Genomic DNA, 24,987 nt, shown 5'->3' on the forward strand with positions numbered 1-24,987 from the left:
GCCCCACTTAACCCAGACCTTACAGCTTACAAAGCCTTCTAAGGCAGCACTTTGTCCAAAGGACCATAGTCTTGTCATCTCCTGTTTGAAGGCCAGATCTGAGCCCAGGGCCACCTCTGTTCAGGTCTGAAGCCCCTAGGGATCCTTCTAGCAGTCACAAGAATGGGTGGGGACAGCCAGATGGCACTGTGGGGGCTATAAAGTGCCACCCTTCCTTCTCCTGTTTCCCAGTTGGTCCCACATTCACAGCTCCATCAGCCTGGACAGCAAGGGTAACCTCTTCTGCACACTGGTTTCCTCAGACACATTTCTTCCAGATGCCAAGTCAATCTAGCCAGCAAGGAAGAGGCTGCTGATGTCTGGTCCTGGGGGCAATGAGGAGGAGGAGGAGGCACCTGGAGTTCATAATGCCTCATGATCCTTGAGTCACAACCAAGACCCTGGAGAATATTTACATTTCCTGGGGCTGATAAGAAATCTTGTTTTGTAGAATACCCACTCAAGTTATTGTGAACACCTTGTGGCAATGGCTCTGAGGATGATCCCAGAACAATCCTGGCGTCTGCTGCAAATAGCAGAATGTGACCAGAGACCCACTAGGGGAAATGTCACTTTGATGAGGTACCAGCTACTGCCAGTAAGTGCCTGTGAGGGGCCAGTCATTATGTCTGACATGTCATCCCTTTTAAGCCTCGAAAACAGGGGCACCTGGGTGGCTCAGGTGGTTAAGTGTCTGCCTTTGGCTTAGGTCATGATCTCAGGGTCCTGGGATGGAACCCTCCATCAGGCTCCCTGCTCAGTGGGGAGTCTGCTTCTCCCTCTGCTCCTCTCCCGACTCATTCTCTCTCTTTCTGTCTTTCTCTCAAGTAAATTTAAAAAAAAAAAAAAAAAAAAAGCAAAAAAAAAAAATTGCTTCCAGTGGGGGTATACGGAGCACAGTCAGGTGCTCCCCGCACCCCACCTCCCACCCCCACAATGAGGGGGGCACAGGTGGCAGCCCTTTGCTTTCCTCTGATTCTCCCAGCAGGCAGTCCCAATCATTTCCCTCCAGCCCTGGGAGAGCCCAGACCCCGGAAATCAGAAAAGAAACCACCTGAGGTTACAAAGATAAGGTCATTTATTCACGTTATATTACTGGATTTTAAAGACAAAAATACAGTTGTTTTGAACACCAAGGTCAAGGTCAGACACACACCCTCCCCCACCACCCCCCCCAGCCCACTTACAATAGTAAATCCATACATTTGCATACATGGGAAATTGAAATACATAACAGGTCTCACGGACAGGAAAGCCGCCATCCTGGCTGAGTGGTGCAGCCCACGCCCGGCTGTGAGGTCAGCAGAACCCCTGCCCAGACCGAGAGCCAGCACCAGCATTTCCTTTACCCTCTTATGCCACCCCTGCCCTCTCATCTTTCCCAAAGGCCACTTGACAGGGTCACCAGCAACGGGATGGAGAGAAACAAGAGAAAGATGCAGCACACAACTTCACGGTGACAGCTTCCAGGGGAAGGAAATGCTCCCTGAACCCTCGGCCCTGAACTTCTCAGGGAGGAAACAGGACCTGCAGCATCTTAGGAACCAGGCAAGCATCCGGGCCTAACCTTGGGCCCAAGTGGGCCCCATGAGAGCACCAGAAGGTCAGCAAATGGGGAACAAGTGAAGCAGGATTTCCCTTGGTTCTGAGAACGAACCACATACTTGACTATTCCAATGGAACATAAAGGAAAATGTAACAGGAAAACAAACAAACAAAGTCAGAATTTTCTTTAAGAATAAAGTAAGTAAAAAGAAATTACCACCCAGGGTATTTGTCTCCTTTCTTTTAAGGCACTTTGGAAAAGTCAGGATCTAGGGACAGAAAAAGAGGCCTTCATTTTTCGCATTTCCCAAAACTTCCTCTCAGTGCGGTCATTCTTGGTTCCACTGACATCGCTGTTAAGGAACGGGGAACTGAAAGAAAGAATACCCTCTGCATGGCCCTGTTGCTTCTGCAGTGGAAAATAATTTTTAACCAATAAAAAAGGCTTCTGGGAAAAGAACCATGTTAGCATCCAAGATGCTCAAAGGGATAAAGGCACAGGTAAGTCTGGGGCTGGGCACCAGCTCAGCCTCCACACTAAGGGCTGGTTCCCAAGAAGACAGGGGTGGGGCTCCAGGCTACCACCAGCTGAGGGGTCAACCCTGGGATTAAACAGCTGAATCTTCTGCGCTCAGCCCAGCCAGGCTGGACCCAGCAAGGACGCCCACTGGTAGCAACTGCCTTGTGCAGCTCATCCCAGGGAGGCTAAACCTCTCCCAACAGAGATGGGTTTGGAGACAACACCCCTGGGGGTCAGCCTCCCTGGAGTGGGAGTACCTGCTAAAAACCTGAGGGGGATGGGAGGCTTTAGGCACCAGAGAAGTTGTGGGGGAGTGTGGGAGGGTTCAGCTCAACTTCTTTCTAGATCTCTAATTAGAAGGCACATTCATGCTGGAGAATGAATAGTCTATTTGACCCTGAGTGCCACAGGCAAGTTTTAGGGAACAGGCAAGAGGCAAAGGGAAAAAAACGGGAGGAAGGAAGGAGAGAGGCAACAGAAAGGAGGAAGGCGGAGGAAGGAGAACAGGTCCCGGAAAGGTAGGCCAGGCAGTGTGGCCAGCACAGAGAAGGAAGAGGCCCCCAGACTCCACAGGGGCTAGAACAGTGATTTCCTCCCCCTCCCCAGATTCCCGGTCAGTAAACAACAACGGGATTGCTGTCATTTACACCTCCACAGCAAAGGGCCCTATGGGAAGGTCCCAGGGTAGGCTGGAAGAGGGGTGGAGGTTCCCTCCCACCTGGGGAGGCGGGGGAGGTGGGGAGCTCTGCCCAGCAGGCCTAGGCTTTTGCCTCCCCCAGAGGTCTAGCAGGATAACTTGACCAGGGAGGCCTTACACTCAATGGGCCCCGGGTGATTCTGCTCTTCACAAAACCTGGCCTGCCGACTAAATCAGAGGTCCGTTCGTGGCCAGTACAGTATACATTATTTTCCCCCCCTAAAAAATGCTCAATCCCCTCCCTACATTTAAAACACCACAATAAAAATACATAGGAAATTCAAGTTTATATAGCATGCTCAGAAAAATAAATTGCCATGATTTAACACTAAACAGCTATGCAAATCTGGATCAACACAAAATCAAGCTAGATCATAATTAGAACCTGATTTGTTCTTTCTTTAAAATACTACAAACTGCTTTTTTAAAAAAAAAAAAGTCTTTACATTCAGAAATCAGACAATCTGGAGAAAGGCCACTGAATGTGAGAACACCCAAGGCTTTTGCTCTGGTGACTAATGTTGCCTTGGAATTCACACATTAGCAGGGCAAAAGGTCTGAGGCTCAAGTTTTAAAAATCTCCTTGCTAAGAAAAGACAGACAGACAGACAGACAGACACACACACACACACACACAAGTGATTGTAGTAGTTGCATACCACTAAAAGAAGGTGGGGGAGGGGGTAAAAGTAGGATGGTTGAGATTGTGTTTTTCTGTTAAAATATGCAAACAAAAAACATCACACCAATCCGATTTCAGCAGCACTCTCCAATTTTTCATAAAGTAATAAGAATACCACAATTTAAAGCGAAATTCTTACCTACTTCACAACAAATTAGCATTTATCACTGGGAATGAGTCCCACAGTCACCAAATTTCAGGCTGCGTACTGATTCTTTGGGGTGACACTGTGAACATACCAAGAATCCCCCAAAGGCTGATGTTTTCTACATTTACAAACACCTTGTAGAGCTAAGAAGTCACGTGCTGAGCCAAGTTGGGGGCAAAATATCCCACTCGTCCTGGTCATCTGGAAAGGCATCTGAATGATGAATGAAGGGGGCCTATCACTCTGATTGTTAAGAATGAAAGGGACCAGCCCAGCAGATTGGCAGAGACGCACAGCAATGGTCCCTGGCCACTTTCAGGTCTCTTATTAGTGTACCGAAATGCTAGCTTGGTGTCCCGATGTCCACTGTGATTTTGGTATACAACGGATTTCTCTCTATGTCCAACACCTTGTAAGTGAGTGTGTTCAAACCATCTGAAAGCATGGTCTCCTTTGTATGTGCAATTCGGTCAAACCTACAAGGAAAAGATAGGCGATGGGTTGATGTCAAAACAGAAATCTTAAGAAAAAAGCATTAAACATTTGTCCTTCACACATGCCCACCTACCCTGCCAGTCCCAAGGACAGAACCCTCCCTCTCCCTCAAGGCATGGAGCCCTCTCCAGAGCCTCATTCCTGTAGTCTCCCCCCATCTAAATGGAGAAAGAAGGCATGTAAATGAACGCAGAACACACCTCTGAGGATTGGGTTCATTTTTCTTATCTCTTGAGTGGCGGATCATCCGACATTTGCCAACTACAGCATTGGGGCGAGATACAGACATACCTCGAAAAACTAATCTGCAAGGAGTAAAAGGACAAGTCATCATTGTAGAGCTGCCATGAGGCTGGGGTCCAAAAGCCCTGGCTGAAAGACTTGTGCCTCATCCACCATCTTGTTTATTGTTCTCACTCAGCCCACACCCCGGCCCGCTGTGGTATCCCATGTCCTTTTACCACAGGTTCTGTAGTTTGTGTTGGTGACTGCTCCATGCCAGGCACTGAGGGTGCCTGCCCTCATAGAACGTACAGTGCAAACTTAGAACACAGGACCATCAGTGTCAGGATGGAAGCGAGGGGGGAAGGGAGGCTGAGCACAGGAAGGGAAGCCACTCACTTTCCCTAAGCAAGACTAGGCAGAGCCAGTTGTGAAAGCAAAGGGGTGTCTGCTAGAGCATTTTGGGCAGCCAGGGCAGCTGAGGCAAAGGCAGAGAGACAGAGCAAACACAGGGCCCTCAGTGAGCAACAGAAACTTCTGGGGACTGGTAGAGTCTGGAGTAGGAAGTGGCCAGAGATGAGACTGGAAGAAGGGCAAAGGCTACATCATGGAGGCCTTCTCAGAGCTTTATAGCATCCTAATGATCAGTACCAGTGTCTGAAAGGGACATAATATACAGTTCCCCAAAGGTTTTTGGCCAAAGGGAAGTCTCTCTGATAAGTACCATAACAACAGAGAGCAGAGAACAAGACAAGAGCCAGCCAGAACAGGATGGAAGAGTCTGTGTAGGTCTGGGGGAAAGGAATGATGACCCAAACCAAAGCCTTGACAGCAACACGGCAAGTTAGTTAAGAGGCAGGACTGGCTGTCCCTGGAGAATTTAAAGGTTTCTTCTGGCCTCATCTCCCCCAGTGCTGGTCTTGTGCCTGGCACTTGGCGAGCAGGTGCATAACAGATACACCCCTTATCTTTCAAGAAGGCTGCTCCACAAATCACACAGGCTTCTAGTCCCTCCACCCTCAAAGCTCCCTCCCCACTAACCTCCACAGCTCACGTCTGTGGTGCCACCTCAGCCCTGAACACCATCCCAGAGGCCCCATTTGCCCAGCTGGTGCCGTGGAAGCAAGTTTGCAGATCCCCTGTCTGGGGCTTCTGCGGCCTTCCCACTGGGCCTGCGGGACTCAGTGCTCTGTATGCTGAAGGGGCACATGCTCCCAAGTCTGGTTTTCTCCCAGGCTGATAGCAAAGACTTGGGTCCATGACAGGTTCTCGTACTAAGCTCCATGTGACTGACTTGGGTGCTGCTCTGACAGACACCTTCTGTGAACTGCTCAAATTAATGTACCCCAATTCAGGAAGGTGCTAGGCTATATTCTGTTATCAAGCTCAATGACAAGCTCTGACTAGCTCCCAGAGGGAGGAGATACTTCTTATCCACAGCTGGCAGGGTTTAAGTCTCCATGGCCAGAGAGAATTGGGCAGAATGTGGTTTCAAATGCCACTGGAATTTTTTATTTTTTATTTTTTACCATCTGCAATGACAACCCCCATGATAAAGGTTTACCAGCTTACAAGGAGCCCCTGGGGTATGGATGGGGCAGGGCTCACCATGGAGAGATGGTTGTTGGGGCTGGCTGGGTCCACTAAAGTTCATTATACTACTCAATCCTCGTTTGTGTATGTAAAAATGTTCCAGAATAAACAAATAACCCAGAGATTCTGTAAAGGAACTTAGGATCCAGCCCAAAGAAACTTGTTTCGTAATCAAACAGGACCACAACGAAATGCCGAATTTTTGCAAAGGATACATGCTTACTTCTTCAGGACAAAACAGCATGTGGTATGAATCAAACTAAACTCAACCCTTCACTTGGTTCTCATTTTGCATGTTCCAAGGCTAATGCAAAAATCACAGAAGCTAATTTTCCTAAAGACATTCTTCAGCACCTGTGGCACCTACTGGAGGGCACACTTTAGAATGTGGGCCAAGGGGTGCCTGGGTGGCTCCGTCGGTTAAGCATCTGCCTTTGGCTCAGGTCATGATCCCAGGGTCCTGGGACTGAGTCCCACATCTGGCTCCCTGTTTGGTGCAGAGTCTGCTTCTCCCTCTGCCTGCCACTCCCCCTGCTTATGCTCCCTCTCTGATAAATAAATAAAATCTTAAAAAAAAGAATGTGGGCCAAGTGGGGACTGTATCCCACCTGAGGAGCAATCCTTACAGAATGACCAGGTGCTAACTGAAAACCTGGGAGTGATGGGAGACAGAGAAGAAAGAGGTCTAAGTTGTAACCATTACCTGTTAAAAATGTCATCATCTTCACCTCCCCAACCCCAATAGTTATTAGGAAATCCATTGATGGTGAGAAACTGTTGTTTACTTAGAGCAGAGACACCTCCAAAATACTGAACATAAGGCAGGCTGGGGGAGAAACACACACACAAAGACCAGTGGTTAGGTAAGTCTTGACTTTTCAAAATAAAGCATGCTCAAAGCATAAACACTTATAACGTTATCTTTATTCTCTGGGACTTTTTAATTGAGGTTTATGAGGGTTATCTTTGTTCTTTTTTTTTTTTTTTATCAAACTGAGATGATCTCAGAGAAGACACAGATATCAAAAAGTAGAATCTTGCTCTAAGAATACTGTGTTGCTTCTGTGGTTACCTGGAAAATTAGTTAGTGACAAGAGCATAAGCCCACTTTTGTGCCCCATTCGGGAATCTGCTTTTCTATGCGTCTTGCTCCTGCATGGGAAATCTTTATCCAGGAGGTCCTGGAAACTGAGATTACAGTAAAGCCTCCCTGTGCCCACCCGGTCATGCCCTCCTTTCCTACCCTCAGCCCATCTATCAGTCTAACTTTCATTCTTCACAGGCATACTGGTCTCAAAACTGACCCCAACAGTCAAAACAGTATTTCTGAAAATCTGCTAAAATAACATTTTCTAGGAAATTCCTACCACATCCTGACCTAGCAAAATATATAAGGGTGAATCTATTTTGACACGTTTTCAAGCAGTAGGGCATCTGGACTCTCATCCTTCCACACCTTTTTGTATTTTACTCTTTCAATGGTGATGAAATGTTAAGACTGAGGTCATGTCCAAAAGCCATACAAAGGTTTTCCCATGGGTCCTTTAAAGGCTGTGGTTTTGTGACGACTTTGTGTGCAGCACTAACCCACAGTAGGGCTTTTACTGGAATCCAGAGAGACTAAAATCCATCACACAAATTAAGGAAAACTCTAACTCAGAGTTCAAGAGGGAAGTCAGCCAAACCATCCAGAACATAAGAAAAAAAAAGTGCAATTATTATTTTCAAATACATTCAGGACATCTGACTGTGAGTATCCATGAAGATCCCTGGGGCCTGCTTTAATGAGTCAAAGGTAATCCATCTGTAACCAGGTGTTGTCCCTAAGGTGCCCAGTCACCCACCTTTGGGCATACCTCACACTACAGTCTGTGCCTGATTACAAGGGAGGGTTTGAACCAGGTGGCCAGGCCAATAAGATTTCTCACAATCAGTGTTTATACAGAAAGGACTCTTGGTGACCTCCCAGGAAAGTACATGCTGAGATGATGAGATTCTGTTTCGCCGCCCATGCTGTTTTCTCTGACCAACCGCCTGTCCCCCAAGCCTGACTGGTTCTGGGTAAGACAGGCATGGTGCTGTGGCAAAGAATGAGGTCATCACCACTGTGCTTCAAGGCGGGGAATGAAGAGGGGGCGAGGTTTGAGCTCGTGTATCTCAAAGAGAAGATACACGAACAGGAAGGTAGGGAGGGAAGTTAGGAGGGTGCAGGGTGACGTTTAAGGCCAAATTCTCCTCTCTTTAAGATAGCAAGTTTAGGGGCTGGTCTGGGGGAATGACTTCACAGCATCCCTATTTTCTTTTCTTTCCTTTTTAATTAAGCGGGCTCCATGGCCAACATAGGGCTTGAACTCATGGCCCTGCCACTGATAGCCACACACTCTACCAGCTGAGCCAGCCAGGTGCCCCTTAGCGTCCCTGTTTGCATCTCTCAGCCCTTGTTCCCCCAGCAAGGGAGGATAGAACAAAATCATGGGGAATAAAATGAGTCTGAAAGATAGCATCTGTATCTAAACTAAGGGACTGCAGGTTCGCACGGGCCTGCCACACTGGGGCAGTCAGCCGAAGCCAGGGCTGCCCAGCACACAGCTTCTTGGACCTTCGGGCTGACTTAGAACAGGGCGGGGAAGGTCAGTCTGCTCAACTAGTGGGTGATTTAAAACAACTTTATGTTAATATAAACATGGGTAGTTATGGAACAAAGTGCCTTTATTTTTTTTTAAGGTTAAAAAAAAGGCTACAAGGCTATTTTCCACCTATGACAATACTCTTTGGATTATACCAGTACCCTTGGGGAGAGGCATCAGCTGGCCTCCTCAGTAGGGGCATTTTGATGGAAAAGTCTGGGTCCCAATGTCTAAACAGAAGCCTGTACTTTGCAGGGAAACAGAATCATGTTCTTTCTTAAGTACCAAGGTACACCTGCTAAGGTACCCAAACCCAAGAATTGACTGGGGGGAAATGATTCCAATTTGCTTCCTGAACTGGGTGGGGGGAGGGAACAGAAGAAAGCAAGGAAATATAGCATCTGTTTGGAGCCTACAGGCTAGAGCCATCCCAAACACAAACACCCTTCTTGCCTGGATGTGTAACGTTATAAGTGTTTCTGGATTTTACTTTCCTCCTTAAGTCATAACTGACTTTGGGCTTAAAAAGCACCCTGTTCTCAGGGGAAGGATTCTCTTCCAGAACCTAAAGGGATACTCCTGGGCTGGAGGGGCTGCATTTCCTAGTGGTCAGGTTTTCTGTAGCTTCTGGTGGCTATCTCTTACCTAAATCCAAACTTATCCATGGCTACAGAAATGTGCCGTGGCTGTGAGAAACACCTGTAGGCATTGTGGTCGTTCATTGGAATGAGGTCCACGTCACTAAACACAAAGCAGTTGTAGTCATAATCCTTCAGGGCCTCTTGAAAGCCAACGTTGAGGAGCTTAGCACGGTTGAACATGGTTTCTCCAGCCTGGGGCAGAAACAGAACAAGTGCTATCAGATACCGCAAGGCGACTGAATAGAATACTCACTCGGACTGGTGACCTGTCAACTACATGTGATCCTTAGTTCACTCATTTTTTCTGCTCTCACTTTACAAATCAATACCGAATGGCATGCCCTGCATCAGCAATCCCTCTTCTAGGAACTGAATTATCATGGAGGACTTGCAAATACACAAAAATGAACAACTTGTTCACCATGGGATTTTCATCACAGCAACAGATTGCAAACAATGCCATAAGCATAGCTAAGGAACATAGCTAAGGATGTAACATCCTTAAAATGGAATAGAGTTGTTAAAAAAAATAAGGAAGCTCTACAAGGAAATGATTTTCAAGATAGTATTGTTAGGTGAAAAAGCATTTAAACATATGTGTCATGTATTTAACACACTTCATATAGACTAATTCCCATAAAGATAGCCAGGAAACTGGTGCCTATGGACTTTTTACTTCTTCCCTCTTGGTATGGCTGACTACGGTTTGGTCAACATATTGTGTGCCTTCACATATGTCTGTCATAAAATTAGGTACCAGAGAAATGTCATGGACCCAAGTCAATCTCTGCTCTCGTTGTGTTCACAGCGTAGGGTGGGAAGCTGTGTGATACACGCTATAACAGAAACAGGGTGTATGAGAGAGAAGAGGACACCTGCTTCAGGATGCCAACCACTGGGTCCCGAAGCACCAAGTCTGTTGGTGCAAAGGTATTTCATATTTCATTTACTTATTTTCAGTTCTCCCACTAGAATATAAACTCAATGAAAGCTGGAATTTTTAACTTTTTCTTCACCCAATGCCTAGAACACTGCCTGGCATACAATAAGAGCTCAACAAACAACTGCTGGATGGATGGATGGATGGACGGATGGACAGACGGTCAGATGGATGGATAGACGGATGCATAGACCAAGGGTTGGGTTTCAACAAACAACGGCAGATGACAATTCTGGGAAGCTTCAACCAAGGGCTCCCTCAGGGTCACCACCAAGGGTCTCCGCTCTGAACCACAGCCCCAGGTTAGCAGGGACAGAAACAACATCGACACTGCCACCCTTACAGTTAGCAGTCCACACGCTCTTCCACATGTGTAGTCTCATCCCAGCCAGAATCCTCCCAACAATGCCATGAAGAAACTAACGTACAAAAGTGATGCAGCTGGAGCTGGACCTGGCACTCTGAAATCCTCATTTAGCACGCTCTCCCAACCCCTCTTGGAATCAACAAGATCAGGGCCTTCAACTTTGGGGGAAAGTATATCTCACAAGGGTCTACAGTGGTTACACAACTTCCAAGGTGGGCTCCCCAACGTCTTCTCTCCAGGCCCCCAAGAAAAGATTTGGAAACTGGTGCTCTAGAAGGCTGCCTGTGTGAGGACAGAGAATATGGATGGTGCTACAGCTGTGCAGCCTCAGGTGGGTGACTCAGAGAAACCAACCACTTAAGAAACACAAGTATCAGGAAGTCAGAAAGAGCAGTCAAGAGAATAGTGAATGAATTAAGGAAACATTTTATACAAGAGCTCCTTTCTTCAGTCCACGATAAAGCTTTCTAATCATGCGTGGTGAAAGGAGAAGGCTGAGCCCAATGGCACGCACTGTGTTCTTTAGTTGTACCCACCAGTTAAGAGTCATTTAGAATCCTGCCTTCAGCTAATTCTCTGTAAGTCTTGAGGTAAAAAGAAGTTTAAAGTCTAGAAACCAGATATGAAAACTATGAAGTTGTTGTAATTACTATTATTACAACACACTGCTAAAGTTCACTGGGAGATAGGACATATAAGGTACAGGATAAGTGTTTTATGTGCTTTTAAACATCTCAACAATCTTCTAACAACCTTTATCTCAACCCAGACTTACTACCTTCTTCTCAGACCCTTGAACCTTCTGGCAATGCAGAGAGAGATCTGCACTTGGTACTTTCCGTCTTGTTCCTCTAGCCCCATGAAGACCCTAAGACTTAGCTTTCTCTGAATATTTTCAGCCCCACTGACCACTTTTCCAACAAGTGAAAGGGTATCCCAACAAAGCCTTTTCACACCCAGGTCGTAGATTGTAGAGGGTGGCCACCCAATGCTCCCTTTTCTTGGTACATTCTCTAAAACAGGGGCAGGAAGCTCTTGATGGACATGCCCAAGCCACAGGGCCTGGCCTGCTAGCCATGACTGTCTGAACTAAGGAGATGTCTGACTGAGACTATACTAAGCATTTTTCCTCTCCCAAGAACTGCCAATTTGGAACCATGAATGGGCACCCCTGGCACCATGCCCCAAGAACATTGGCAGCCTAGAGGAGAAACCCAAGGAGTAAATCTATCCTTTTCCCCACTTGCGGCATAACAGCTTCTTCAACTCAGTAAGGTACTTCAGTGTCTGGTCCACAGTTTAAATTAGTCAGGCAGTTTTCTAAAATAGCCTGAACTGTATATCACTCCTCTCAACCTAGCCTCACCTCTGTGATTCTGGGAGAGGGAAAAGGCGGGGTACATTCTTACAGGTCTAATTTCCTACCAGGGTCCTTAGGAACATCAGAGCAGCAGAATGGTAGATAAGTAAAGTACATGTCTTCCCTTCCTCCCCTGGGATTACAGAAAGTCAATTCTTGGCTTCTCTGGGTGAAATGGTATAACACCTTGGGTAGCCTTCTTGATAAGAAAGACAGGCCCTGGCAAGCCTTCCAACCCCCACCACTAATAGGAGGAGTTCAGGTGGAAAGACAACCAGCCCTCATTCCTGCCTCTTCTCAATGGGCACATGCATCCAGTGTGTCTTCTGCTTCCTACCCTCAGGTAAATATTGATCAAGCACCACTACTGTCCAGCCAAGCCAAATACATAGCTTTGGAGACTGACACAGGCATTTTTTTTTTCTGACACATGTGTTTTTATCCCAGGAATGCCAGCTTCTTGGCTTCTTAGCTATGTGACTTTGGGTAAACCACACCTGTAGGTCTCCATTTCCTCATCTGGTTATTTGGATGACAACAGGTGGGTTTTATTAGATGAGACAATGCATGAAAAGGCCTTTGCACACTGTCTGGCAACAAATGTCAGCTACTATCATTATTACAGGAGTAAGTCTTCCCATCCATCTTGAACAGATCTTTCAAATTGCCTCCCAGAAATCCAACACGGAGACTTCTCCTCTATCATTTGTGTGTGCCCTTCCCAATCAGCTTCAAGAAACTTTCCAAATCCTGCTTCTCTGATTGGGTGGGGCAGGGTGGGGAAGGGGAGGGGAAGGGATTCTAAAAAGGATTAGGGCTCAAGTAAGTTAGCCTGTGGCTCACAAAATGAGAATTTCTATAGCAGGAGAAAGTCCAAGACCTTTAGAGGTATGATGTGCTTGGGACCCAGTCACACATGAAGAGGAACTGGATGGAGCTCTGAGAGCAGGGGTCCCTCTGAAAAGCCAAGCTTTTTAGTGCAGGTTTCATCTTACTTTGGTAGATAAGAGTTATACATATTCCTTCTTTCAAGAGCAACTGGCTCCTCATAACAGAAGGAGAGGATAGGAAGAAAGAAGAAAAGACAAAAATGGTATGACATTCCCACAGCTGGACAGAGAAGCTGTCTCACTGATCAAAGCTCACAGAAAAACCTGTAAAACTTTTAGGACCGGGCCTATCCCTAAAGATAGGTATTAACAGTCAGTCAAGCAAAGCTAACAATGCTAGTCAGAAGAGGGAAAGCTTCTCAGGGAGAGGAGAGGAGGAAAAGACTGCCTTCAGACACCTCATGAAATGAACCCAGGGCCCTTCTGGCAGATCCAGATGACAGGGACAAATGTCCTAAGCATCAGAAGCAACCTGTTCTAAGACTGTTAAAACCTTTCTCTAGAGCCCTCATTTATACTAAGGAGAGAGCAAGTGGTATGTCCTTTGAAAACAGAACCCTCATACACTGCTGGTGGGAATGGGAAATCGTGCAGCCATCTTAGAAAAAAGTCTGGCAGCTCCTCAGATAGATAAACAAAGAGTTACCACATGATCCAGTGATTCCACTCCTAGGTATTTACCTAAGAGAAATGAAAACTTATATCCACACAAAAACTTGTCCAACATTCATAACAGCATTATTCAAAGTAGATAAAAAGTAGAAACAACCCAAATGTCTGCCAACTAATACACGGATAAATAAAATGTGGTATATCCCTACAATGCAATGTTATTCAGCAATAAAAAAGAATGAATGCTGATACAGGCTATCACCTAAAACTTGAACACATCATGTTAAGCTAAAGAAGCCAGTTACAAAGGACCACATGAAGCATGATTTCATTTACATGAAATGCCCAGAACAGGCAAATCCGTAGAGACAGAAAGTAGATTAGTGGTTGCCTAGGGCCGGGTGGAATGAAGGGATGTAGAAGCTAAGAAATTCCAGGTTTATTTTTGGTGCAATGAAAATATTCTAAAATTGATAATGGAGATGGGCGCACAGCTCCCGAATATACCAAAAACCACTGGATTATGTACTTTAAATAGGCGAATCGCATGGTATATAATTATATTTCAATAAGGGGATTAGCAGAACGAAAAAAAAAGTTAAGAAAAAAGAAAAAACCCAGCTCCAAAGACAGAACAGGACCAAGGATCATACTTCTCCCTCTATCTCATATAGTCACTCCTGTCATTTATTGGGTGTCTGCTTCAGGCTTAGCTATAGAGCTACACAAAAGGAAAAGACACAGTCCCAGTTATGAGTAGTTCCGACTTAAACAGGCAATTATAATGGGGTGATATGGAGATGAAGACACTGATCAAATCCTAGGGGATTGGAAAGGCATGGGAAGAGTGCTCCTAGAAGAGAAAGCAGCATTTGTAAAGGCTGTGAGGAAAAAAAGAACCATTCAAGAAGCGAAAAGAAATACAGAATGGGGAAGCCAGAATAAGACATGAGGGTGAATGTGGACCAAATCCCGCCGGGAAGGGGAAGGCTGGGAACTCTGCTAAAGTACTCAGGCTTTGTCTTTAATTTAGGCCATGGGAGCCCTTGAAGATTTTAAATGAAGATTAGGCTTTTACATGTCAAGCAGGGCCTTCTGCCTTACCCCACAACTGAAGGCAGGGAGATCCGCTTGGAAGCTGGTGCATGATTCATATGAGATAGAGAGTAGGCAGTCATGGTGGGCAGGTAGAGAACGCCTTCCTCCAAGGGCTAACACAAGGGCTCCACGTTCCCATTTCATGCCTCACTTGCTCCCTGGGCATGTGCACTGTACCCACAAGCAAGGCTTTTAAAATGGGTACCAGAGTCTGGTCTAATCCCCAGGCAAATCCTGACTATGGCTAAAGCAAGAGTGGCCTTCTCTTTATTACAAGACACACGATCAACTGCAGAAGGCCAAGGCCTCCCTTAACCAAGTTCTAACAGTCTCTAAAGGATTGGTTAAACCACCCTGCCCTCCCTGGATTTTAGGCCCATGTGCATATACCAGTAGACACTTGCCCCAACCAAGAGAGCTTGGGGTCTGACCATACCTGGCCCCTTCACCAAAAGACACAGCAACAATGAGTTTGGAAACAGTAAGTCAAAGCCAAGACTCAATGAATCAGAATCTCTGTGATGGGAGAGACAATTTTGTTTCCATACACATGCCCTGGCCCATCACAAAGACACACAAAGACACACACACACGCCTTTTCAACACCCATAATAACCCACAGGCTCTCAAACCCACACATCTGGAGGCAGGTCTACAGTCAGTGGAAATGTTTGCTGAAACTCCCCTTGCATGTTTTTCTGTGCCCAATCAGACACTAAAAGCAAAGGCCTCGGCCGAGTGGGTGGCAGGAAAGCAGAGAAAGCTCTCGCTGGGCTGTCCTGTGGCGGGACTGACCCTCGGGCCTACGTGTGGAACCCGGGGCAGTAGACAGGCTGGCTGGGAGGTGATCCCTGGAGAATTGCTGGGATTATACAAACGCTGAGCTCATGGAAGGCTAATATCCACTCACCCATGATTTCACAGCAGTTGGGCCTCGGCTCTTAACCATAATAATACGGTAGCCTCGAGCTGGGAAAAGGCTCTCAACAAGACCCGGATCTGAGACTTCAGCTCTTCATCCAGGGAGTAAAGGAAATGGGGCCCTTCAGGGCAAGAATAAGCACATCCATAGCCCCAGCTGGACTGGAACACAGGTCAGAAGCCCTAGGTTGCCTTCAGAGAGAACTGAGTGGATAGCACAGTCCAACAGGGATTCTGGGTATAAAGGGAGCAGAGAATGGAGTTTTTAAACCCCAGCTCTACAGAAGCCATAGTAGGATGTCCTTCTCCTTCCCTGGATCTGAGGCCCTGAGATCTTTCTTCAGGAAAACATTTTAGAAAATAAAGGGCTTAAAGGAACTTGACCATTTATATGAAGGACTATAAACCTATTTAAAGTGCTTCTGAACCCGTAATTCCGTGTCGGAATATCTAGCCTGGAGAAAAGATTCTAAATGCGGAAGCAAGCAGGCACAGAATTGACACCAGGGAGAAAGTGGGAATTATCTAAATGCCTTTTAGCAGAGGAACAGCTAAGCTCCTTACGGTAAAGCCGCATGCTCACCGACTAGGAGAGTGCAGACAGTGGAGATTATGAGGCTATGAGAGAACATGGGAAGATGCTGATGACACAGAATTGAAGAAAAATGCAGGACACAAAAGGATATACACAAACAGCATGAGCTCAATTGTGGCTTAATTTTAAGGCAAAGCATCTCAGACCTCTGCACAACAGGCTGGCTTCCAGCGACCTCAGCATTTCCAAGCGAGCCCACAGAGACTATGACCTTGCCTGGAGACCCCAGGGCCCGGGCTCGGGTTTGATTTGGGGTGTGTGGACATTACCAGGGTGGCAGCAGTGGTGGCGGCGGCGGCAGCAGTCACAGCAGGAGTTAGGCCGGCACTCATCTCTCTCTTTCTCTTTCTCTCTCTCTCTAGGAGGTGGAGGGCACAGAAGAGGAGGTAGGTGGAGAGTAAGAAGCAGACCACAGAGAGGAGCTCCTCCTTCAGCTTGCTTTGCTACAAACAGGATTAACAAGTAAAAGCAAAAGGGCCCCACTAGAACAAAAAAAAAAAAAAAAAAAAAGAAGAGACAAGGATGGATGCAAGGGAGAGAGGTAAGGAAGAGAGGCAATGTCAAGGCTATGAAGAAAGGATGGGGGTGGCATTCTGACCCCTCTTGTTCCAGGGCAAAGGCAAATTCCTAAGAAGCTGTCACTCCCCATCATGACATCACAGGGGCACAGGGAAAATGACGTTTCCCAGAACAATGTCCAGGGAGGCAATTCATGAGTCTGTGAGTACCTGTAAGTGCTCTGCCACACTCCCCAGGAGAATGGACCAAGCCACGGATGGGGAGAGAGGAAAACACACAGCAAAGGAAATGACTAGTCACTGGGACAGCACACGAGCTCTGGTGGGACACAGCCACTCCCAGTCTTCCCATAATGCTCCTGGGCCCCCAGGATCCAGAAGGTCCCAGTGCTCAAGGAAGAGGGTGCTGCAGGATAGGACTGGCCCTACCACTTCCGAGCCCCATTCCTGCATACATCAATCTGGGTGCTGACAGCTTCAGGAGAAAAATGGAAGGCAGGGATGGGTGGCAGGGAGGGGATGGTGAATAGACAAGATCAACACAGAAACCAAACCAGTGGGGGCCATAGGCCTGGGCTGCTGTCCTTCTCCACAATGGGAGAGATATGAGTCTGATTCAGTCTAACTCATCTTGGCCTCATGTAGGAACCAGCTACTTGGCCCAGTGACAGAGGTAAGTTGCTGAGGTGTGGTTACTCTCACTGATAGAGGGTACAACGGGCTGTCTCCAAAGCTGGCCATACTTGGTTCCAGACAAGCAGCCTGGAACTACCTCACAACAGTGCACAGACAAAAAGGAAGAGGTAAAAAAAATTCCAAAGCCTAAGAACCCTCAGGCAGGGCGCCCTCTGCTGCACCCTGAGGCTTTCAGACCAAGATTTACCTGTCAGGCATGACAACTGGGCAAGCCTCCCACAAGGGCTTGAGGCTGTTACTCCAAAGCTGCTACTCACCTCTCACAATCCACTGGGACTCGAGATGGTGTTGCCAGATGGATATGGAGCTGTTTCCCAGTGAGGGGAATGACTGTGTTCAGGACTGAACGTGGCAAAGCAAGGCATTCCTTAGGCCTCAGGTCATCGCTGTACAAATTCCAGCTCCGCCACCCAGCCATCATAGGTCCCCGAGCAAGCTGCTTACCTTCGTAAGCTTTTTCTCAGCGGAAACAATGAGTAGCCCTCTGCCTTACTGGGGGGCTGGTAGGGTCAAAATCCAAAGTGAGACCATGAAAGAGGTTCAGTCCAAAGGACCATAAAAGTCTATGACCATCATCAACCACAGGGCTAAAGTAGGTTCTCTGCATTTTTCCTGAAAAGCAAGGTTACCCTGAGGCAATCTCCCAGGCAGCCTGCTCTGTTCAGCAAGGAGGAAGCCTTGGAGGGGGGCCTGGGGAAGGGCTGTGCAGGTTGGTTCCCAAGGCTCATGACCTGCCCTAAGAAAGGAGGCTTCACTTCCAAGAGGAACAGACCTCACCAGAGAGCCAGGAGCAAGGGGTCCTGAGGATGGGTGTTCAGTAAATGGGCAGGAGTCCCACGGAGCAGCTGCTAGCTCCAAACCCTAACTAAGCACTGGACTGTGCGTGGAGCTATGGGGTCAGGGAGGCAGAGGGAAATCAGACCTAATGGGCCTGGGGTCTAGAGGCTGCAGGCCAGGGAGAGCATGTACACATAGAATCCCTCCTCACCCCTCACTAGAAAGCACTGAGTGGCCTGGGAACAGTGGGGAGGAGAAGCTGGCTCCACTCCAAGGCCTCACAGAGCTAACTAAGGTGGGGGTGAGGGTTAAATAGTGGCTAGAAAGAGGAAGGACAGGCACACAGGGCAGAGGGGGCCGCATAAGCAAAGGCACAAGGAGGGGAACACAGTGAAGACAGGGAGTCCAGAGTCTGTGGTATCAAGTGTGTCTAAAGGAGGGCTGAGGAGGAAGTAGCTAGAGATAGGTCATGGGGGGACTTAGATGGTCTCAGATGCCAAGCTTGGCACTTTGGACCCTTGGTTGTAGGCAGTGGGGATACAGGGAAGGGCTTAAAGGGTAACATGGTCAGAACTAGAAAGATCTTAGACAGCTGAGTAAGATCAGAAGCACCAGAGGATACACAAAATCGGACATACCAGTCCTGGCCCCTGACTCAGGACAAAGGGCTGCACGGTTATGACAAACCTACCTGACAGCTGGGCCTCCATTCCTCACCTGTTTGGTAATTTTTATTTACCATTTGGTTAACTTCACAAACATATATATATGGCTTTTACTACCAGGTGGTAACCTGCCTTTCTTTCACTGTAGGTGGTTTTATAGTTTCCTTTCCTCGTTTAAAGTATGAGGAGTTACAGCACCCCTCCCCCACCTGCTATGACATCTTGGTGTACACCTCTGCACCAAAGCCCTGGGGTCGGACTGCAGGTGGGACATTGGTGCCACCAAGCAGCATCCTTGGCTCCAAGAGGGCAGACAGGCCAGAACCCTAATGGGAGGCTTGAACACTGGGGGGTCAGGGCAGGAGGAGAGGTGGAGACCAGAGGACAGACAGCAATTTCAGCTGGTAAAGGCTTCCCTGCTCCCCTCCACCCCACTTACTGTGAGATGCAAATTATTATGGTAATTGGAGGGGCCTAAAGCAAAAGGGAGTGGTTAACATGGACACAGGTAGGGGCCACAGAAGCCCATGGAACCTCACCTCTGTGTGCGGACCTTGAAACACAACCCTACTCAGAAGAAGCTGCTGGGTTTGACATGGTCCCTAAGTCCCCTGAGATTCTGTTTCGTGTGACTACCCACTATCCTCTGACCCCATGGAGCCCATACAAATGGGAGGGATGGTCTTGAGGCTGGTACTCAGTAGAGGTGAAGCAGGAGGCAGGGAGAGCAGTAAAGAGTTCATCACTAGAGCACTGGGCAAGGAAACAGGAAGAAAGGAGGGGTAAGAGGGGAGAAGGAACGCAAATCATAGCAATAACAGTTAGTGTTTACTGAGGGTTTGCCCTGTACCAGGTGCTTTACAGGCCCCACGTGCAAATACCAAAACCTCTCCCTCCCGCCGACGAGGAAAGAGAGGTCTGAAGAATTTGAGCCTATGGTCACAGCGTGGGGAAGTGGCAGAGCTGGAACCCAGGCAATCCAAGCCTGAAGCTCACCCCCAGCCCTTCTACCCAGCTGGGAGAAAGACTGAGGAAGGGACCAGATGGCCCAAAGGACAGAGTGAGTGCAGGTGCAGTGAGAGGGCACTAGGTGACAGGGACTGGGCTGCAGCTGCAGCCTTCCTGTCATGTATGTGACCTCCTACTGCTCCTTTCCCCTCTCTGAGCCTCATTTCCTCAGGGGTACAAGAGAGTAGATGTTTTCATACTACCTGGCCTCGGGGGATCAGGCAGATCCCAGCAAAGACTGAAGGGGAAGCGGGGAGGTGTGGGGTTCAGGATGGGAACACTGTCTCCAGTTCACATAGAATAGCCGCCACAGTGACCTGCTGTTGCTGGGGGTACTGCATAGCATTTCCATGGGGCAGGAGGTTCTGTTCTCCAAAACCTGTTTGAGAACCTTTGGGATGGATGTCTCAGAGGCCCCTCCTACTTCAAGCATTCTTTCTCTCTCATCTTAAATGGGGCAGGCGGGGTGTCTGAGGCAGGGAGACAACGGGAGGCTTGAATGCCTATTTACAGGAAGGTCAAAGCCAGATGCTACCAACTCCCTTTCTTCCTCTTCTTTATATAACAGCAAAAGAGAACAGAGGAAATTCCTAATTTGTAGGTGGGGCATGCTCCAAATGTTTCTTCTTCTGCGTCTTTTCAAGGATTAGGTTTCCTCTCACCACTTTATTACATGCACTTTACGGATATCATACAGATGATTTTCTTTACCGGAAAGGCAGAGCAAACTTCAAGTTTCTTCATGATTCAGTTATCTGGAAGTCAGATCATACTTTCCCAAAGAAATCATCAGGGTAGAGTTGGAGCAGAATAAATAAGATTAGCTGGGGGAGAGAGAGATAAGGAGGAAAAGATTTTCCTGAGGTGGAAAGTTAACCTTTAGAAAAGAAGGAAAAGATGGAGAAGCAAAAAAGACATGGAAGGGGGGTGGTGAGATAATGATACTGAAAAGACTAGAAGGGAAAGAAGATGTAAATATGTTTGGAAAGCTAAAAATAAAATATTTCCAACGTTAAACTGCAAGTGGGAAGAGACTGGGGGGTGGTGGTCTCAGTTCCTAGGGAAGTAAAGAGGTAGGTGGGGCAGGGGAATAGGGTTGAGGGGAAGGAGGGAGGTATTGGTTTAGGCCTGCTTTCCCCAAAGTGTAATTCAAAGAACATTCATTGCTCGAGATGGTTCTTAGAAAACAGATCTCCAGCCAGCCAAGCTCAGAAAATACCCGCTGCTGAGTTGCTTTGGAGGCTGTAACATACACCAGCACACTAAAGGTTCTACAGGAAGGAGGCCTGCTTCCCGTTGTTCCATCCAGCATTTCTCAAACACACGTGGCCTCAGAGCTCCACTGCAGAAAGTGCACCTTGGAAGAAGCCCCATCTTACGCAGTGGCCAGTGTGAGCCAGCACGGCGGTGCCACCGGCCAAGCTGGCTTGCTTGGTTGTTCTGCCAGCTTGGACTGGGGCAGGCAGAAGCATCTAGCTGGTATAACATTTTCAGAAACCTGTTGTGTAAAACCTGGGAAACATCTATACAAATTCTGTCATAGGAATTTAGGAACATGGCTAAATTTCACTGGTCCAATATTTGTTTTGACTTTATAATTGAATGGGGCAGTCTCCCATTCTCCTAAAATACAACCTATCTCTACCTTAGCATCCTTCCCTCCAGTCTTCCTTGACCTGGGTCACCTAAATTAAAAAACTCAGCATCACCACGAATTCTTTTACCCTCCTTACTCAAGTATATATTTTAATCTAATTTATATGCTATCTAGCCCACAGCTGTCTATCTTGTGTGCAGGCAGATTGGGGGAGGCCATCAAATGCTTTGTGTAGTAAGCTCTGACAACACTGTTGTCTATAGTTTGTCACTCATCTACTGGTATAGTAACCGTTGAAGAGAGGAAGGCAATGCAGCTGGCATGGCTTATTTTTGGTGATCCCTACTGGCTCCTGGCAATGATGGCTTCCTCTTCTAGGTACTCACTGCCATTGCTTTAATAATGTTTCTGAATCTTGCCACGATCAACATGTGTTCATTGGCATCAGACAAATGTTCCTTGATGACAGGGGTTTTCTTGAACAAATACTGGTTGGATTAAAGTGGCTTGGATTTTATAAGGCATTTACCTATTCTCTCTCACATTCTCAAGTATTCTTCTAAGATGATCCACAACTGTCTGGCTGTCTTGCTTGCAGATTTTCTCAGGGCCTTGGTCTATGGCCCATTTGGTCAGGGGACTTAAAGAGCCTTGAGGGGTTTGCCTACCACCTACTCCCCCACCTTGAACTTCAGTTCCCTTTTAGCAGGGCTGTTCTGCTCTTCCCTACCTGACAGACTCAGCTCCTACACCTGGCCCTATCTCCTCTGCTGCTTTCCTATCCCTGTGGTCAACTTTATCACTGGGAATATGCATAACTTCTTTCTGCATTAAAGCCCCTGTTCACTGGCTCCAGCTGAGATGCCCAGGTGTCCCTCCAGGCCTTAGAATGTAGTCTGATACCCTGGTTCTTCTAGGCCACTCACTGCTCTTGCCTTCCTCTGAGTTTCCAAAGCATTTGGCAGCCACCATCTAATCACATGCTATTTGGGACTATTAACAAATTATTCTCTAGAAGGGTCCCACTTGCCACTGTGGGGAAGAAAGCTTCTAGACAGACAGAACTGGGTGGGACCTTACTTCTTTAGAATCTCTCTGCAGCACAATGTCATGGCAGTGCTTGGAAATGTTCGATGGACACACTGCTATTTCCAACTTCCCTCTGGTCCCAGGAAGGCAAACAAAAGCCCTCTACTTTTACGGAAGCTGTCAACTACCAACACTTTAACTACCTCAAGCAGCTCCAGAATTTATCTTGAAATGGACAGTGAGTCTTTTAGAATGGGTATACTGTCCTCTTCAGATGAATTTCAATGAACTTTAGTGTACAGACAGGGTAAATGTGTTATTCCACCTAGTAAGTTATAAAATCATGAATTTAGGTATTTATAATAAACTCAAAACACCAAAGTTACACTCTTAGAAAAATAATAGTGCTTCTCAAACAAACTGGAAATCAGCAAAGTTATTTTTTAAAAACTACATTCTAGATCAATCTGATTCTCCAGGTCATGCTGATAAAGGCTAACATGTCTTCCACATTAGTTTCCTAAGCATGGCTAAGCTCAACACACACAAATCAGACATGCAGTGAGCAGCTCTCTTTTCTCAGACCCAGCCCAGTGCACATGATGCTCAGTGGCCTAAAAATTCAATTTCCCCAGCCATTTTGCTGGGGGATGGCATTCAGGCCTGATCTAAGGGTGCTATCTCCAGCAGGTGTCCCAGAAGATACATTGGACTGGATAATTTCGAAGCTGCCTAAAACTCTGACATTTAAATGGGTGTTTTTATCTTTTTTTTTTTTTTAAGAAAAATACACAACTACCCAAGGATGGGAAATAATCCATGCTCTACTTTGGGAGAATGAGGATTGTCGTGTTTCTCTCAATTTTGCTGAAAGTGCACTTGCAGCAAAAAGAAAACAAAATACCCCAGCAAGCAAATACCCTTGCCCAAAGAGCAGACAGCGACAAGCAAGTTGTATGGTATCTGGTTTATCTGCATTGCCTAAGGAGGGTAAGGCTGGCGGGGTTATAAAATGTCACATGTCTAGTATCGGTTTCTTTCTCTCACCCCTCATTACTCGCATATTCCCTCCCTCACACCGTCTTCCCAGACCTCACCTGGTTGATAACATAGATGCCGTAGTCTAACTGCTGACGCTGTAGGATTGGGTGCAAGTAATACAGCCAGTACTTGAGGTGTTCCTGCCGGTTACGGAATGGAATAACGATGGCCACCTTGTGGGGAGAGATGCAGTTCTTGGGGGTATAGCGGCCGCCCACCTTCACCTCTGGGTTCTGTTTCTCCACAAGCTTCAGGTCCACAGGCATGTTAAACTCGATCACCATGGGGCCGACTACAGAGGTGGAAGGAAGGAGAAGTTAGCAAGCTACAGTGTTCCCCCAGGCCACAGTCTCAGGAGACATATCCTCCTGGGAGGCAGTGTGGCTACGAAAAAGGCACTTATGTCCAGCACTAGGATGACCAACCATCCCAGGAAACCCCTCAGGCCCAGGCAAAGCTGGACAGCTGGTCACCCTATGAAGCACACATCTGCCCAGGACCCACTCCCCTGAGATTCTAGGTTTCTCAGCTCTAACTGGAAAGGGAGTGACTGCTGCTAACACTTCCTGAAAGGTTGTTTTAAGGATCAGAAAATGCATGAGAAAGCACTTTCTCAGAAATCCTGAGGTGAAGACCTATCTTTGCCACCTCCCAGCTGTGTGGCCTTGCACAAATGATGTCCATCAACTCTCTGAACCTAGTCTAGTTGGAAAAAGGGGTGTGTGTGTCTGTGTATGTGTGTCAGGGAGGATGGTGTTGTGGAAATCAGCCTCAAATCGGAAGGTAGTAAGGAGTAGTATGAGGAACCCATGTCTCAGGAAGACACCTGATGCACAGATTTTAAAAAACTCCAGGGGTAGGGACTGGAGGAACTGAGACCTAGAGCAAACTACAGGATGATGAGAAACAGCTGAAAAGAACACCAAAGAAGGATGCTTAGTAGTAAGTATCGGTGGTAGAATAACAAAGGAGATGAGGAAGGGAGAGAAAGTTAGAGAGGACCACCAAGTTTCTATCCTGGAAGAATACGGTTCCAGATGAGAGAAGTAAATTAGTAAGAGAACTCTTGACTTAGAAGAAAAATTGATGATGTGGATTGTGGATTCTGAGGTACTGATAGGGTAGTAGTAGTAGTGGGAGAGGTCAATATCCAGATACAGACATGGAAATCCTTGTTTCCTAAGGTGGAGCTAGGAGAGGACTCCACTCCTCAGCTGGGGACTGACCCTCATGTGGCATGCACAGTGGAGGGCAGGGAAAAGATGACAGGCCCAGGAATACACAGGAAACTGGGGACAGAGTCAATACTCAAACCCAGGGCACCTGGGTGATTAGGCGTCTGCCTTTGGCTCAGGTTATGATCCTGGGGTCCTGGGGTTGAGTTGTGAGTTAGGCTCCCTGCTCAGCAGGGAGACTACTTCCTCTCCCTCTGCCTCTGTCCCTCCCCCCACGTTCGTGTTCTCTCTCTCAAATAAATAAATAAAATCTAAAAATACAAAAAACAAAAAACAAAAAAACTCAAACCTAGAGCCCTAGTATTCCCTGTAGGCCAGATTTCTCCAACCAGGTTCCAGGAAACAATAATTCCTGTAAGATGCTCAATGGAAGAACATGTCACCTGGTCAAATAAGCATACTCAATCTTAAGGCACACCAAAGGCTCTG

General features: G+C 47.1%; 1 protein-coding gene across 1 annotated transcript in view; it reads right to left on the reverse strand.

Annotated features, from left to right (window-relative positions):
- Positions 1 to 1,101: 1,101 nt before the first annotated feature.
- Positions 1,102 to 24,987, reverse strand: part of B4GALT1 (beta-1,4-galactosyltransferase 1) — a 51,728-nt gene continuing 27,842 nt past the window's right edge. Inside the window, exons 2-6 of the mRNA XM_080820388.1 lie at positions 23,380 to 23,615; positions 9,214 to 9,401; positions 6,645 to 6,767; positions 4,327 to 4,431; positions 1,102 to 4,107 (exon numbers count right to left, since the gene is read on the reverse strand). Coding sequence (XP_080676514.1) covers positions 3,975 to 4,107; positions 4,327 to 4,431; positions 6,645 to 6,767; positions 9,214 to 9,401; positions 23,380 to 23,615 — 785 coding nt within the window. The 3' untranslated portion in view covers positions 1,102 to 3,974. The remainder of the gene's footprint in view (positions 4,108 to 4,326; positions 4,432 to 6,644; positions 6,768 to 9,213; positions 9,402 to 23,379; positions 23,616 to 24,987) is intronic.

This window comes from Martes martes (assembly GCF_963455335.1).
Source record: "Martes martes genome assembly, chromosome: 12".
Taxonomy (NCBI): Eukaryota; Metazoa; Chordata; class Mammalia; order Carnivora; family Mustelidae; genus Martes; species Martes martes.